This window comes from Rhipicephalus microplus, chromosome 6 (assembly GCF_043290135.1).
Source record: "Rhipicephalus microplus isolate Deutch F79 chromosome 6, USDA_Rmic, whole genome shotgun sequence".
Classification (NCBI taxonomy): Eukaryota; Metazoa; Arthropoda; class Arachnida; order Ixodida; family Ixodidae; genus Rhipicephalus; species Rhipicephalus microplus.
Genome location: NC_134705.1, coordinates 111,272,198 through 111,289,186, shown reverse-complemented (window position 1 = coordinate 111,289,186; position 16,989 = coordinate 111,272,198). Strand labels below are relative to the sequence as shown.

General features: G+C 44.1%; 2 protein-coding genes across 5 annotated transcripts in view; both read left to right on the top strand.

Moving 5' to 3' along the window:
- Pli (E3 ubiquitin-protein ligase pellino) overlaps window positions 1-13,643 on the top strand; it is a 143,443-nt gene extending 129,800 nt beyond the window's left edge. For all 4 annotated transcript variants that reach the window (XM_075866420.1, XM_037418896.2, XM_075866419.1 and 1 more), the window contains exon 10: window positions 5,359-13,643. In XM_075866420.1, coding sequence (XP_075722535.1) covers window positions 5,359-5,485 — 127 coding nt within the window. In that variant the 3' untranslated portion in view covers window positions 5,486-13,643. The remainder of the gene's footprint in view (window positions 1-5,358) is intronic.
- Window positions 13,644-15,035: 1,392 nt separating this feature from the next.
- The window catches only part of Trmt61 (tRNA methyltransferase 61), a 54,092-nt gene continuing 52,138 nt past the window's right edge, over window positions 15,036-16,989 (top strand). The window contains exon 1 of the mRNA XM_037418897.2: window positions 15,036-15,669. Coding sequence (XP_037274794.2) covers window positions 15,342-15,669 — 328 coding nt within the window. The 5' untranslated portion in view covers window positions 15,036-15,341. The remainder of the gene's footprint in view (window positions 15,670-16,989) is intronic.

Below are 16,989 nucleotides of genomic sequence, written 5' to 3'. Positions count from 1 at the left end.
CAAAGCTGTGACTTTCTTTTATAACAGATTTCAAAATTTCTTAATTGAGAACTTTGCAAAAAAAAAAAACATTGATAAAGAAATGAGTTCCACAACGATGCAACCGGGTGCCGCTGGCTTAGGCTCCCCTGGAGGAGCATTTTTCTGTGTTCAAATTCTCTCCCTTCAAAAACAAGCGCACAGGAATCAATGTACGAACATCTTTTGGAGGCTTCCGATTGGCCACGTCCACCAGGTTGCTTCAGCCTGCCTTGCCAGTGGTTGGAGAGCGTCATCAGCTGCTTGCACCCGTGCGTGTTGCTAGGTCACGGCTGTAAAAAACTGCGCTACTTAGTGATGCACTGTGCACTAGCTCTGTGTGCCTAGGCAGACAATCGTGTAGAATATAAATATGTTGCAGTTTGGCCGGAAGATTGATCACGAGAGTACAATAGTGCCCCGTGCATTGCAGTTGAGTGTTTCGAACTGACTTCTCAGACCCGCTGTTGTAGGTTCTGTCTATCAGCATTTCACACTTCCTGATGAAGGCCATCAAGGAATCACTCTGTACTCCCGATCGAAATTGACGTACCTTGAAACATCGGGTATCCCGGCCGAGCTTACTGCTCAGAATCGTGACTAGGCACAACCCTGCTCACAGCGCCGATGTACAACACGAATTTGAACTGTGCGGGCAAGTACATCCCACTAGCGGGCATGCGAAAATGAAAAAGCTGCGATGTGTCTCATCACAAGCAATGAATCTCATTGCCCATTGGCGCCTTGGAACTGGGGGAGGTAACAGCTTTATTAATAAATCCGGCAAATTCGTAACCTGGGCCTAGGCCACCCGTGAGGAGGACCGAAGACCCTGTCTTCTCATTGCCTCGCGGGTTTGCTGGATGGCCCACAGTTGATCCTGGAGTTTGGAGCTGCGCAGCCCAAGCGTCCACAACGCCGCAGCCTCATCTGGGGAGACTGCATTTTCTTCTGCTAAAACTGCACATTTCCAGAAAATTTGCCTAAGCGATGCGCGAGTCCAGCTGCACAATTTGCAAGTATAATCTGAATAGACATCTGGGTATATCCTCCTAATATGAATGGGGTTGGGGAAGGTCTGGGTTTGCAATTGCCTCCAATCTATCGCTTCAGATCTGTCGAGTTTGGGGCTTGGTGGTGGACAAATACGCCTAGATTTTTAGTAATAAAAGTCCGTAATTTTGTAGTATTGGGTCTTTCTATTCCTGTCTGTCCAGAATTTTGCGCATCAACAGTGAACCTCCTGCATGTTAGCGTCCCGAAATGCGCGACCAAGCACAATGCAGACCGTTTTTTCGTTGCCACGTCTAGGCATTGTGGGCTTTGTCATCGGATGCCGCCATCCAACATATTGTGTGCTGAGTTTCATAACTTAGTGGCCAAACACTTGGAGGAGAAGTAGAGCACTGGTGATGCATTTTAGGTGCATTTGGTATTGCCGCAAGCTTTCGTGACTTTTCAGAAATGCCAAAAGCCTCGAAGATCACGTGTCTGCAACTGGCTGAAAAATGAGCGCATCACCAGTGAGGTGTGCCAATGAGCTTGAGTGAAGCAGGGAGATGAATTTATGTCAGCCCAATTTGCATAATCTAATTAATAAATGGCTTAGAAATTTCTATTCCACCAATTTCTTGGCTATAACTGCCTGTTATATGAGAGAAAGGGATAAGTGGTCATGATGAGAGCCAGTCTTTCTTATAATGTCCTATTAAAGTGGTCAATGATCAGTTGCAGTTGAGACTTGATTATGTTAATGATGCATTAATACAAGAAAGCTGGTAAGGCATCATGCTGTATGGCCTAATAATATCACAATACTTCACTTTATGTCATGTATATTGCGCCACTTCATGCAGAAAACTTGGTTTAACATTCATGCAGTATGTTCTTTGCTGATCAGTAAACGATTGAAAAAAATTATAATAAGGGGAAAAAAGGTTCATCAGATAAAAGGCCACATGTGCAAGAGGTTAATTTTCATAAAACACACTAAAGATTGGAATTTTCCTTGTTTTAGAGATGCAAGGTACAGAAAAGTAAAATCAGGGCACTCGAGAAACGGCACACTATGAAGATTATGACCCTGGTGCCTCTTGATGAACTGTATTTACTCGAATTTAGGCCGCCCCTGATTGTAGGCCGACCCCCGAGTTCTCAAAGCCAGGGGGGTAAACAACTTGAATGCAGGCCGAATGAAAGAAACGCCATATCATAGGGAGAAAAACCCATTATTAATAATGCATAAGTGCACACTCCGTAGGTACATAGAACGTTTGTTCGACGTTGTTATCATCTGCAGCATCACTGTCGTTGTTGTTGCTCGTTTCATCCCAGAGAGTGTCGTTCTCACTTCCATTCATCGCATTTCAAATGTACAACACTTTTTGAAGGCTCTTATGATTGTGTCATCTCGAATTTCGTTCCACCCCATGGCAATCCAGTTCTCCGGTTAACCGAGCGAAGCGCGCTTAATGCGCCCGGTTCGGGTTAGCTGAGGTTCTTCCAACGTAAGCCAGGGAGTGTAGTGCTTGGGAAGCTTATCTTTGAAGGGCTTAATAATGAAGATGTCTAGCTGTTGTAGTTAGCTGGTCATGTCACTGGGATCAACGGCGATGTCAGTCCCAGCGTGAGAAAGCGCGGTTTTCACACAGTCAGTCAGATCTCAAAGGTATAAGTTGAAGACTAGCAGTGAGTGCTTGCATGACATGGCCCTCGGACGTTTCGCAAGCACGTGGTTAAGGCGCAACACTTCTAGAACTCCACCAATGCGACTGCACTAAACGATCGCTTCCAAAAAACTGTCAACTCCACGCTCGCGCTTGTTGCTGCCTGTTGTGCACGCAGTAGGAATGGAGGGGGTGTCAAAGTGCGCAGTGATCGACGTCGTCTTAATCATGTGACGTGGCCGATCCTTGCTGGTGTGAAATCTCGCCAGTTCATTGACCCACACCTCACTTAATGAGCTTGGAACTGGTGGAACTGCAAGATTTCAGAACAATGCACAGTACAAAGCAGACTATGCGATTCACCAGTGTAGCCATGGGGACCACTTTTCCGCTGCTGAGCCTGAGCGACCGTGTCAACGTACAGCGCTACCTGAAGATGTCTCGAAAATCTTTTCGAGACATCTTTTCGAGCCAATTTCGCACATCGTTTTTGAAAAAAAAAAAAAAACAAGAACTTTGGCTTAGATTTGAGTAAATATGTTAACTCATTCGTTACCGCGCGAAAATGGTTGTTTTTCGTATGTCTACGAAGATCGCTTTTGCCAGTTTAAAAAGTACTCCAGCATGCATTGCATCATATTAAACTTTGCACAATGAAATGCTCTTCTCCAAAAATATATGTTGTAGAGCAACAAAAATATTTTACAATGAATAAAAATGTGAAGAGTGTGGAATGTTTGGTCACCAGTTGGTAAACAGTGACATAAAAAGCCCTATATATGCGAAAAAATTCAAAACAAAGACAACTCAGTATATACATTTTGTATACAAATGACCCAGAAACAGTATTAAAAATAGCGAATGTTGTACAAAATGCTTCTCTTAACATAGACAAAGAAAATCGGAACAGAGGTGCTGCTTCATTGCTCAAGCTGTGCGTTGAAGCATTCTATTGTTTTTCGCGAGACACATGTGTACTCGTACACTTTCTCAGTAAATTTTTGTTCTCTTGCGATAAGAGTCTCCAGGTGTTCCAATAATATAGATGGATAACCGTGATGTGAATAATGCCTCAATAAATGGCACGTCCAATGAACTTCGCTAATTTATCTAGCGTCGCCTCTTTCTATGAGCCACCTCACTCAGCATAGGTTGGAGTTCCAATATATGCATACAAGCATATTTCTTTGCATTTTTGCACATACTGTATGAAAGAAAAGACAATATCGCGCGCAGTACTAAATTTTTTTTGCGCTGCTCTGAAGTCATCGTCAAGATGTGCTCTGGGGGTCTTCTTGCCGTTAGTAGAAGCTCTGCAGCCAGCACCATCACACCGCGCCCTAGCGAAGTATGGACTGTGCACATAACCAGAGCAACTATAAGATTGTGCACAAGGCTTAGCAGCTACGCACTTGAGGCGGAGGGGACAACTTGAGGCCGTAAACAAAAGAAACCCATGAAAGGATGTGGATGTCTCAGGCTGACCCAAAACATTGCTTCCATAAAATTTGAAGCTGAGATGCAGTCATCTTTAAACTCTGAGCTCGACCTCACTCAATTCAAGTGGGGTTGCAAGACAGTTTCGAACAATGCATGTTTTTTGTAGCGCTGGTGCACACCCATGCGTGCGTGACGACGATGTCGTAGGAGTGATTAGTGACACTAGATGCGACCTTGCGCCTGATATAATAATGCAAGAAAAACGAAGTCTGCTGGAAACTGTCAGAGAAGGCCACCTCTACACTTTAAATGTGCGCCGAACCTTCGTGAATACTTTTTGTAGAACAAATTTTCCCCCGACTCCTAGGAACAGCTCTCTATTGAATATCTGGCAAAAATTTTTGGCAATTATTACTGCTCAACAGAGTCAAATTGCAAAGCTAACACTTTAATTAGATATTTGGCTTGCAAAGATTCTTTTCAGTACAGAACTTCGATGTTACTTTAGCAAAATCACGAGGGGTATGCACTTCTGTCAAGCTCGCCAGCCAAGTGTACTTTTTCAACAATACATGCACATTAGTTTGTGCTAAGGTCTGTCAAAAATCACTATGTTGCCAAAATGGACAAATTCGAATTGATTAAAAAAGTTGAGGGGCTGGGCTAATTATTAGAAAATTCTGGGTGCATGATAAACAAATTTAACATGCCAAAATGAACGATCCAAAAGCGTCGATCACCGGTGATCGATTTGAATAAGTGTGGTAACGAAAGAGTCAATATCTTTGATACAACTTTGAACGCAATTTTCTCGGCTATTTCTTCTTCTTTCTGCTTTACTTGTCCTGCTAATTTCTCAGCAATGGCTGCATCTACTTCAGTTCCGCGTTTTGTTCTACACTCGCACATCATTGTAACAAAGTTGCATCTTACATGAAAATAAGTTCGTTATATCCCAAAATTCGTTATAAAGGTATAATCCTAACACTAGGTCTATTGCAAGACTATTCTTCATTTACTTCCTTATAACTGATATTTTGTTATATCTGGGTTCGTTGTGCCAAGGGTTGAGCTATATTTCTAAAAGTACAGTCCTGGGCATGACATTCTTGTTTCTTTAGCATTTTAGTGTGACGTCTCCTGAAACTAATCTTAGCTCCTGGCTGTATAGTCAATAATTTCTACCTCTGTTTTCTCCTGCCTAAATACAGTACACTTTGTTCCTCTGATCCAGGTACTGGGCCTCGGTGTCCATCCCGCACGGCACCAATGGTCTCCAGGCAGCCTGCCCCTTCTGCGCCACCCAGCTGGAAGGGTATCCGGGATACGTGCGCCTCATCTTCCAGGACCACATTGACTGATTGTTCGTCTTTTCGTCCCTCCCCCCCACCCTCTTGTTTTCCTCGCTTTCGTGGGGCATCGGCAGCTGACTGCACTCGCGAGCGTTCTGAAAAAAAAAAAAAAAACAGCGAAAGAAAAAGGAACCAGTGATGCTGTTGTGCCCTTCCTTGGCTTCGACCTGCTACGGTTGCCAGAAGAGCTGCAAGGGCTGATCGCTGATGGGACTCTCTTCAGCACAATGGTGTACTGGAGCTGTTCGTGCAACTTATTGTAAACGTGTAAGCGGAAGATGGCGTGAATGGAAAGGAGATGACGGAACAGACGCTCGACTTGCAACTGTTGTAAGTTGGGCACCTGTGTCATCATGTCCTTTCAGTTCTTGCTGTTTTTTCTGCTCGTACATTTACAATATGAAACTCTCGTAGCAGGTGTCGAGTTAATACTGCTGTCCGCTCGTCAACTGAGGTGGTATCGTCACGGCCTGCAGCATGCCAGGACCACGAGATTCGGCGTCATTCTTGTTCCTTGCATTGTCAGACAAGGGTCTGCGGAGATCTTTGAAGAAACCTAGACGCCGCTGATCGGTTCACTTCGCAAGACCTGGGAACGCGGTGCGCATATGTTTCGCCGCTGGAGCACAGTGCGGAGTGCAGCCGGGCTGTGGTGGACACAGAGGTCTGCACTCACTCCACACCAGTGGATCCAACTGCGTGCATGGTTGCGATCCTCCCTGTTGCAAGGAGGCTGGTGGGACACCTGAGGTGCGCAATGTAAGGTGGTGCCATGCTTGGTTTTCGTGGCATTCAATAGCATATAAAAAGAAACTATTAGAAAAAACGGCTAAATTTTGACGGGAAGGTTTGGAGGTAACCTTTTAACGTGAGATCTAGTGATACATGGTGGAAAATGCTTTTAGTTCGCTGAACCATGAGGCTCCCACAAATATAATTGACTTTCCCAATTCAATTTTAGGTAAGCCTTGATGTGAGATTTGACGTGACGGAGTGATAGTTTCAAAAGCCGAAAGGAAGTCGTGGTCAGGAATGGTCTTGTCAATGCACCAGTCTGCCCAAATGAGACAAAACGCACCACGCCGGTCATTGCGCACCCCAGGTGTCAAAATTTCAGACCTCAGAGTTGTTGTTTTTTGCACCGAGTGCAGTTTATTTTCTTGCCCGAAGAAGAGTTGCTGTTCTTGCTGTGTCATGTCGTCAAAAAACAAAACCTGTACTGAATTGAACCGGCATTGAGGTTGGGGCAAAAGAGGCCAGCTTCGTGCGGCTACTTGTATGTTTGATTCCGTACGGTGCGTTAAGTGCGGGAAAGGGCTGCGGGTGCTTTTTGACATGCATGGCGGGAGGTAAATTCTTTTGCATGAAGGTGTATTATGTCGCATTGCACTGAACAGCAGTGTGGGAGATGTTTGTCTGTTTTCCAGGTAGTCTAGGTGGGTCGTCAGATAGGTGCTCACGATGACACCTACTTTCTCAGAACTTTGTGTGTGCCAGCATGCTGCTTTCAAAGCAGCATCACCTTATGCTGCGCGTTACTAAGCGGTGAATGAGCGAGTGGCGGTTTTGTCAAATGGTTGGCAATGAGAGGCATTTTGCAGTGCTGTCGTTTTGATTTGCGTTAAACCCAGGAACGGTTGGATGCGTAGAGTTTTTTCACAAGATATCTGCAGGGGAAATGGATTTGCTTGATTGTTTACGAAGTATATAGAGTGTGACATTGTATCTGACTTTGTAGTGCGGGAAAGTGCGTGCATCTCGTTTGTCGTAACGACTCATTGTGCCATTTCAAGACACCGCCGGCTGTTACGGACCATAATCTGTTTTACGGATTTGACTAGCGTCTCTGCTCGAGAGGACGCCGTATTTCAGGACCAACTAGACCTATTGTAGCGCTACACGACTACTGCAAGGAGAAGTGAACGCTGAAGCACTACTAGTGACGAGTTTGCTTGAAGGCAAGCGCTGCGCGAAAATGGATTCGACTGAGGGTGTATTTTGTAGCGTTGACTTGTTTTTGAAACACAGAATCTCTTGTAGTGCCAAGTTGTAGGATCGCTTCAGAGTCGACAAAATGGTTCAGTGTCATTTTTGGTGTTTGGCGTGATTCTCTTGTTTCGCCTTTCGGACTGCTGGTGTTGACTTCTGCGCCATCACAGAAATAGCGTTGTGCATGTGTCCTAGCGTGCATTGTTGACCATTTTGGCATGAACAGCACAATTGAAACATAGTGCTGGGAACTTTGCCTTTTCAGGGTTTCTGTCACTTTGAGGTACGTTTCGATATTAGTAACAGGAAGTGATGACATCTTCCTTCGCATTCAACCAAAGGATCTATATTTATCTTAATTGAGAGAGTAGATCAGGGCTGTCAGTTTAGATAGCTGAATTTCGTCATTCTTTGCTTTGCTTTAACATTGCTTCACAGAATTGTCTTTGTGAGAGAAGCAGCCAATGCAATCTTAAGATTGGTGGTGTCTTTCATACTTTGCTTTTTATGTCCATGTTTCAATGACTAGAAGGGATGTTTTCCATAGCACTGCAAGTTTGCAAATTGTGCTTGCAAATACATCATTTCTTTCGTTTTGTTTAGTGTGCTAGCAGTAGGCCCTCCAATTTGGCTAGTAGCCAATCAGCGTGCGTCCCATGACAGCTGCAGCCAATAGGAAGCCACGCTTTACTCTATTTGCATCTGGTGGTTGGAAGCGCCACACATTTCTCCTCGTCTCGCAGAGTGTTCAGCAGCGTATCTGCACAAGCCGTGTCACAGTTTGGAATATGGAGCATGGTTGAGGCACTAGGCCCATCTGGGTTGGTTGGCATGTTGTGCTGGTTTTCACGAAACAACCAACTATATGCCTTAAATGGCGTGCACATGCATTGACCAATTTTCACATTGAGGTTTAACAAGAGAGAGTGGAAGCAGACAGGTTGATAAAAAGTGATGAATGTGTAAATTAAACTCTAGCACAGACAGAACGGCATATCACCGCTGATGTCGAGGCCATAAGAAATGTGTGGGCTAACCAAACTCTTGAACTGCAACAGTGCTGTCTTCAAGTTGTGAGGACTTGACGAGTGAAGAAACAGCGCTAGCGCGCAGTAGTTTGTGCTTAGCGAGAGCTAAACGATCAGCCAGTTTTCTTTTCTGCTTCCTCGGATGTTCCCGTTTTGCAAGATGTTCATGGCAAGACATTCCGATCTTTCTACACGTGTTGCATGGGTACAGAGCTGAAAATAAAAAAAGCATTTGTTGACGTAAAAAAAAAAAAAAATCGCCCACCATCACATAGCAGCATCAAAGCTACGTTATGAAATTCATGGGGCATTTTTCATATCCTCAGTGGGGATTGCATTTCCTTTATTCACTTTTTTTATGTACTAGTTTTTTATTGCAGTGACGTTGAAGTTCACAGGAGGTCGGGGAGGGCGGGTTTGCTAAGCTGTACTCATACACTTTATTGAAAGCTTGGTGTTTTAGCTGTTGCTCTTAATGACATTCAAAAAGCACTCCGGTTCAATACGATGCGTGCTCGTCATCACTTGGCTGTCTTGCAGTGCTTTCAGCTTGCCGCCTGTAGAAACGGATTCTCAACTGACCACTTTTGAGTCCTGGCACGAGGCGTGGTGCCGCACAAGTGACGTTGTCTTGTCGCTGCGCTCGTGACGTGAAGGGAATAGCGGGTGTGTGGCACATCGTTACGCGCACTTCCGTCACAACTACTTTCCGTCACCCCCACTTTTCGTCATATACACTTTCGTCTGACCTCAGTGAATCACTGTGCCGTGAGAGCAGTGCCCTTGAAAGTGATCATTTGAAGATACGACTCCGGGTGGGTTCAGTACGGAATAACTTTCGTTGCTTGCTGCATCATTTGAAGCATTACTCTTCAACACAGTGTCATCTCCTGGCTCCATCAAATGTCTCGCACTTATACTGGGTTTCTGTTCTAGAACTTAATTGTGCCATGTTGATCCGTCAATCTTTTATACTTTGCACACAGCCCATAGGTGATGAGCTTTTTCATGTTATAACTGTCTTGCATGCCTTGCTCACTACTTTTTCTACGTGGCATGGAGACTTGGATGTGACAATAGTTGTGTTGGAGGCATATTGCATGTACAAAATGTTGAGAATGTTCTTTTTCATTCCATAAAATGTGGAATGCGGTGGGGTGGGGGAGGTGTATTGATTAGTATTTGAGAAGCGCTGTAGAAATCGTGATGGTGCATAATTTGATTTCACCGATTGATTCAAAACCTTCTTAACAAGTTCGTTAGGACAGGAGGAAAACGTGTACTTTGGTGGTGCTGAAACTTATGACAAACCATATTGCACAGCTTTTGCCTACATTACGACGTTCATTAATGGATGGCCACTAAAAACTCACTGCTAAAAACTCACTTTGGAAACAGACGGCGTCTCGTGGTCTTATTTGGTAATTAACCACAGGTTAGGGGCTTATAATTCGAGCCACATCCTGAGTGGGCTTAATTAAAACACAGGACAACCACCGAATGTGCACATAATTATACCTAATATGTCTTGTGTTCCTATATGTAAATCAAAAGGAGTATCTCACTATTTGTACTGGGTTAAAGACCAGAAAAAGTTACATTCGACTTGAATTTTTTTAAATATAGAAGGGCGATTTTTTTATGAACTTCTGTGTTTGTCATGACGAGCTTTCCGCAAAGCTCCGCAACTTGATCTCGAAAGCATTTCTTTCCCCAGCTGTGCGTGTGGAGTTTTTTTCATTAATTCCTTTTGAGTGCCCTCTTCCTGTAAGATGCTTGATTTTCTTGTCTACTTCACGTTTTCTATCTTCAAGGAAGTTCATCCTCACTTTGTCTCCTTGCTTTGTTGTTGTTCTAGAGCTTAGGTTGCATGCTTATTTGCATTTATTGCATTTTTTATTTGTGTTTTTGAACTGTCGGTCGCTGTTTGTCATGTCTTTGTGGATTGTGGCTGAATGTGATTAGTGAAAATTCAAACTATGTTATTTACTGGAAAGCACACGCTCTTTTGTCTTTTTTTCCCATGTAGCATGAGTAATATGTGTGGCTTGCATACTTTTGGTTTTTTTTTCATCAATAAACTGTTTTAATGACAAAAGAAGGGCTTGTATTATTAACAGCCATCTCACAGAGTTGCCTCGTTAAATTTTTGTTTATAGCTTTGATTACTGTTGTTATTTTGCATCTACATTTTCCCCTTCCCTTCACTCTCTCCATGATAAAAACTTTCTCTACTTTATTTGGTATTAACGTGTTCATCAGTGTTGTCCGGCTACTACATTTTAGCTGTTTTCTAAATTTGTGAAAAAACTAATTGCGAAAATTATACTGTTGGTTTTGTAATTTAAACCTGATTTATTCGCAATACACCTTTTTCTTTAGGGTGCCATTCAAGATGAGCAATTTCCGCATGTATTCGCGACTTAAGTGAGACTTCCTCTTGAGCTGCTTTCCAAGCAGTCCTGAATTGCCTTTCATATGTCACATTTTCAAGCATAACGGGCATCATTCCATTCATGTTGTTTTGTCCTGAACTTTTTTATTTACCATGTTCTCCTTGTATGTTTTGTGCTGAGGTTCTTTTGTTTGCAACATTGGGTGAACACTTCCAGTGTTCTAGCAGTCGGTAGCATCATAGGGACATACTCGGCTGACCGTCTCCATTGTAAGAGTGATCTTGTAAGGCTGTTTTTTTGTTTTTGTTTACCAACTCTATATACCTGATCGTGACACCTTTATTGTAACTCCACTTCTAATGTTTCTGTATATAATGTGCCTAAGTTGAAAGTGAGCAAAAATAAATTAACTGGATAGTCCGACATTAACTATGTATCTATCAATTTCAAGTTTCAGCTCTCGCTTCTAGATTTTAGATTCGCTTTTGTTTTTCCTGAAGAACCACTTATGTCAGAAGCACATCAACCTGCCCATTAAAGTCTTAATCGTGTTTAAGTTATGTCTGCCGCGGCCATAGGCGGGCTTTATGATTTCAATATTTAAGCTTCCATCTCTTAGTGCTAAAGCTGTTTCCATTGCTCGTACAATCTATGTCGACAAGGAGGCCTACTGCACAGTTTTATTTTGAGGACAAGATCCCGCGGCAAATGAGGAATTCAGTTTGCTGTGGAAATGCCATGTACGATTGTTCCAGCAAGGTCCTGCCATATCTGTACTTATGTGAAGCGATTTTCTTGGTATGTCTCATATCTTTTCTGTATGAAAGTGTGCTATTCTATTGAGTACTATTTTTGAGGGTGCTCTCCAGTACAACAGGTGCCATGCGGTGTACTTTCATGTGCCGAGTACTTTTGTCAGAGTTTCTCGGTTCTCTGTATGTAGGTTGTGTGGTTTTAATCACGCACTGAAGTAGCCTGCCCAGCTTGTGGAGTGGTGGAACATGGGACACGCATTGTCTAGGAAACGTAGTGACACCGGGTGATGTTGCAAACACTATCAAGAAAACAAAACTTTCGGGAATGTACCTCAGCATAAATTTTGAAATAGCGAGAAAAGTATGATTGCAATGAGCAGAGGGCATGCCACTGTACTAGTGAACTTTACAGCAAGGTGTTCTCTATGTGCGTATTGTCACCTTGTTTTGACTGTATGTGGTCACAATCAACAGATAAACAAGTGCATGGGTCAATATCTTTCCACTGACCTTGTTTCACAAGCTTGAGCACACACTTGGTTTGGAAGTGGTTTAGGTACAGTTGATGATTTGCGCGTACTTTTTGCAATAAACATGGTGTTGCATTTCCGTAAGCTGAATTGTACGGTACAGTCGCTTGTGCATTCTTTGCCAAAAGCTGTTCATCATGCTTCACTGACGGAAGGTGCGCAGTGGCCCTTTCCATGAATGCACTTCACAAATCTTTAGCCAAAGCGCCAAGTTTTGAAGAAATTGACAACTCGCAAGATGCACGGTTAGGCCTAATTCACAAAGCTGTCCATACTGTCACACCTTTGGCATCAGTCGCGATGCACTGTTTTGTCACAGCTTTATTGTTTTTTCAAGAATGGTATAGAGATGACATAAGAGTGTCTGTTAACATTATTACTTTGAAGAAACTAGTGAAGTAACTCTTGTCTCGTGATGGACGCAGGTTTATGACGGCGACGTGACAAAGTGTTGATGGCTGTGAGGATTGTGTCTCGTATGAAGTGACCCCTTGTCTAATTGGCATGAAAGTAACATCAATTTAAAGCACTTAGAATTTTTAGTGCAGTGCTTTCCCTGGCAGCCTATGACTGTCACCATGCATAGTTTGCTTTTGTCACTGTACACGGTCTGCTCCCTTGTGCATGTGCACTGCTCCAGTTAAAGAACTGTGTGATCGACCATCGCAGAACTTTGGGAGTCTCTTGTGTTCTATTAAAGTGAGCACATTAATTGCTTCTTGTTCGTTCACCATGCATTCATGCAATCGAAGCGCCACCATCAAGACAATATGTATGGCACGCAAATAGCTTTACAGCAGTTATAAGCTGTCCGTTGAGGATCATATCAAACTTCATATAAGAGTCGTGATCTTGCATATGGTTCTTTTTTTTTTTTTTTGTCATTTGTCGGTATCACAGGTTGGCTGTGGAACAGTGGGGTCACTTGCTTCACTACCTTCTTATCTCTTGGAAGGTCTGAGAACTGAGTGCTTCTTGCTTTATTTCTTGATTACATCGCCTCCATTCCTGTGTTCGCTTGTTCCACAACCGGTTTCACTGTCGCCGTACTTTCTTTGACTACACTCTCTCTTGAGCACGCGCTTGTTGAATTGCCACCTGAAGCTGAGAGTTGCGAATGATGCCTGTCCTGCAATGCATTTTCGTAACACTGCATCTCCGGAGTGGTGATGATTGTAAAAGTTGTTGGGTGCATTGTAGGAGGAGAGCACACACTGTTTTGCTACCTTTCCTTTTTTGGCTTTTTGACAATGTACAGAAGCATGTTTACACGCGCACTGGATCCCACTTTGTGAATGATAATGTTAACGCCTCACCGCCACTCGGCCCTATCGCGTGGTCTCTCACATTGGCGAGAGCCTATTTATCGAATGTATGTACTACGAGTGTGCATCTGAAGCTGTGTAGATACTGTACCCTGCTGCTGGTACTTCTTAAGTACCATAGGAAATAAAGATCATTTTCGACAAGGTGCTGTTTCGTGCTCTCTCGGGCTTCCAGGGGGGACAGATCTTCGTTTCCTTGCAGCTATAGCCACAACAGCAAAAGAAGAGTATCAAATGTGAGTGACTGATAACCTGAATAGTAATACCATTATGTCATACCAGTGCTCAAGAACATCACAATTGTTCTTATTTTCCAACTCTCAACGAACGCCAATAAAGTGCAAGAATACTGTAAGACTAGGTGGAGCATAAGACAAATGAGCACAAGACAAAATGCTGAAGTAACTCTGCAAAAAGCGTCTAGTAAGATACACCTTTCAAAGCAGACGTTGCTGGCCGAGTACAGCTTGTGGGAAAGCCCACATGAAATGCTAACAGCAAATTTTGGTGGTTCAGTCACTGGTCACTTGTGCTGACTGTTTTACACCACGGCTTTACGTATGCATAGTTTTCATGTGACGTCAGTTACAGGTAATACAGTTCAAAAGGAAGAAAGTTTGGGCCTATTGGTTATTCTTCGTTCTTCATAAAGTGGAGCACACAAAATATGGGACAGAAAAAGATTGGGACAAGTGCTCACTATCCGGTAATATAAGCCTGGTTCTCTGTGCTGGGGGCAGAAGATGGAAGCATCCGAGACATTTTATCTGGTTAAATAGTGTTAGTGCAGGGAAGAACCCGCTGTTAACGGTCCCCGTGTTCTTCGGTGTTTTGCGCTCTCCGCCCCTTCCTGCTGTTCTTGAGCTGTGCCAAAGGAAACATGATGTAACCGAGGGGCATTGGCACTAATCTGGCGTCCCCGTTTGAGCTCGCACAGCAGCGCAACCAGCTGGAGGCTATCGGATGGCGGCCACCCTGACGTCAATGCAAACTATGTATTCCTTGTTTCGGAAGCAAGCCAGCAGTCCTTTCCTTTTTCCTGGTGAAAGCATTCATTTATCATTTTACGTAACGCCACCGGAAAAGAACAGGTTGAGAAAGCGTAGCTCCAATGTGCTTTTGTTTAAAGAAAATTGACAAAAAAATTTGAATAGAATGCGAGAAGAACGTGGATGCGCATGTTGCTTATCCGCCCTTTTTATTTACTTCGCTTCATTTGCGGCGTAGTGTAGTCCGCAATGACGATCTTCGAGGCGCAAGCACTAAATCACTCGCCTTCCTTTGAACTTTTAATCGCGCTTGGACGTCTGCCTTAGGCATAGAGTTGGCCATAGGCACAGTTCAATTAAGACTGAAATCTTCACGCAAGGCAGCAAACAGATCACAGTAATATAGCGAATACAGCGAATATTTGTGCCACTAATCGTAACGCGCGATTATCAGTTCAACAGAATTTCCTGGGTGCTACAAAATATGTAGACGTCGCTGCACTACGTAAAGATGACATCTGAACAGCGACCTTGATAACAAGCGCTTCTTTCTGACGCTACCGATGTCGAAGGCAAAGGTTTGCAGAATCATAACCAGCTTGGCACGTAAACCATCCATGGTTCACCAACGCAAACGAAACCGAAACTAGCTGCAAAGACCGTGCAATAGCGTTTTCCTGAAGCAAGCTTCCGGTTACGTGCGCTGTTGTTTTGACGGGTGCGTGCACGTTGTGCCCGCGTGTTTGCCGGCCGTGTTTGGTCGCTTTCAAAACTACGAGCGCCCAGAAAGTTGGCCTTCACGTACTCGGATTGAGCTTTCGTGGCCGGTAGCGTCCGAGTTAATCTCCGCGTCATGTCGAACTTCCTCTCGCACGGCAACGTCGCCCAGGCCGGCGATACGTGCGTGGTGTACTGCACTTTCGCTAACATCTACTCCATCAAGCTCGCGCACGGCGAGGTGTTTCAGACCAAGTACGGCGCGCTGAAGCACGACGACGTAATCGGCCGTACGTACGGCACCAAGGTGCTGTGCTCGTGCGGTTACGTATACGTGCTGCGCGTTACGCCGGAGCTGTGGACGCTCACGTTGCCGCATAGGACTCAGATCCTCTACACCCGTGACATCAGCCTGGTGACGCTACAACTGGACCTCAAGCCCGGGTCGGTCGTATGCGAAGCCGGTAAGTCTGCAGAGGTTGTTGTGAACCAATTGCCCGCGTATCGACGGAACGGCTGCGAAGAGCGCGCGAAGCGTGTCACCATGCGCTACACACACTACATATACCACAGTTCACCCATAAGCGTGAGTGTTGCTAAGTTTCGCCTGTAAGCGTGAGCAGGTGTTCTGGCGCACTTTCTCTGCAAAAAAAAAAAAAAAAGACGCTTTGCGTTTCACGGAAGCAACGAAGGTATCATGTGGTGTTGATTCCTATTCGTAGCAGAGACCGTTACTTGGCAATGTTCGCCAGTAAACGTTTCTGTGGGTCATTCTTCCTCTCAACTAATATAATAACTTACGGTAGCGTGTACGCATACATAAAAGGGCTATCTTTCAACAGCGATGTGCGCGTGTTCTTCTTTACTAGTACTTCTTTCTTGTACCCCTAAATATATTATGATCTACTGATATGCCCAAGATTCCACCCTTTATTTAACGTTTTCATACTGAAACCCGTTGTAGGAGATACTCTGAAGTAGCGGGGTGTGTGATCACACGTTCAGGGCTGACCCAGATTAGACTCCATCCGGTTCCATCACTGTTACACGGGACGTCTGTGCCAAACTCCATCCGGATTAGGCGACATTCACAGCGTAGATGAACTTAATTGTTATCGTGATGAAAAGTACGCATCTGACACCGATATTATGAAGGTGTGTGGTCAGAGTACTTCACTTTCAAAAGATTGAACATAGAGGGGGGAAGGTATACAGTAGTCTCCTTAACATCACTGCCTTCGATGCCATCATGCCACTTCAATCCCGAATCAACCAAGCAATGCACAACCAAGCATGAGCAAAATATCGCTCTTTCTTTTATTATGAAGGAACTACGCAGTAGCAGCAACGAAAATGATAAGTCGAGGGAATGCAACCGATGATAAGAATTCATGTGTGTGCAAGTGCAGTACAGTACCTTTACTGGAATGCTATGCTGTCAGGCTGCATCAGTTCGTCGAAAGGGCATGAAAAACAAACAAGGACAGAAGATTATGTAAGAGAAGAAGTCATCATCTTTGGTTCTTGTTATCTGCGCTATGGTAAAAGCTTGGCTCACGAAAGCCATAGGTGAAACCCACATACTCACACATCTTGCTGGTCAAATTTGTTGCATAGCTTTCGCGGCATTGCACATAATATATGAAACGAAGTATACGCACTGTATTAAAGAACTTTGAGGACACTCAACCTTCGCTTTCAAGAGCAGCATTGGATAACGCAGTTAGGCCGTGCGCACGTCGACCTCCCGATCGCTAGCCTAGCTTCAATTCTTGGTATACACC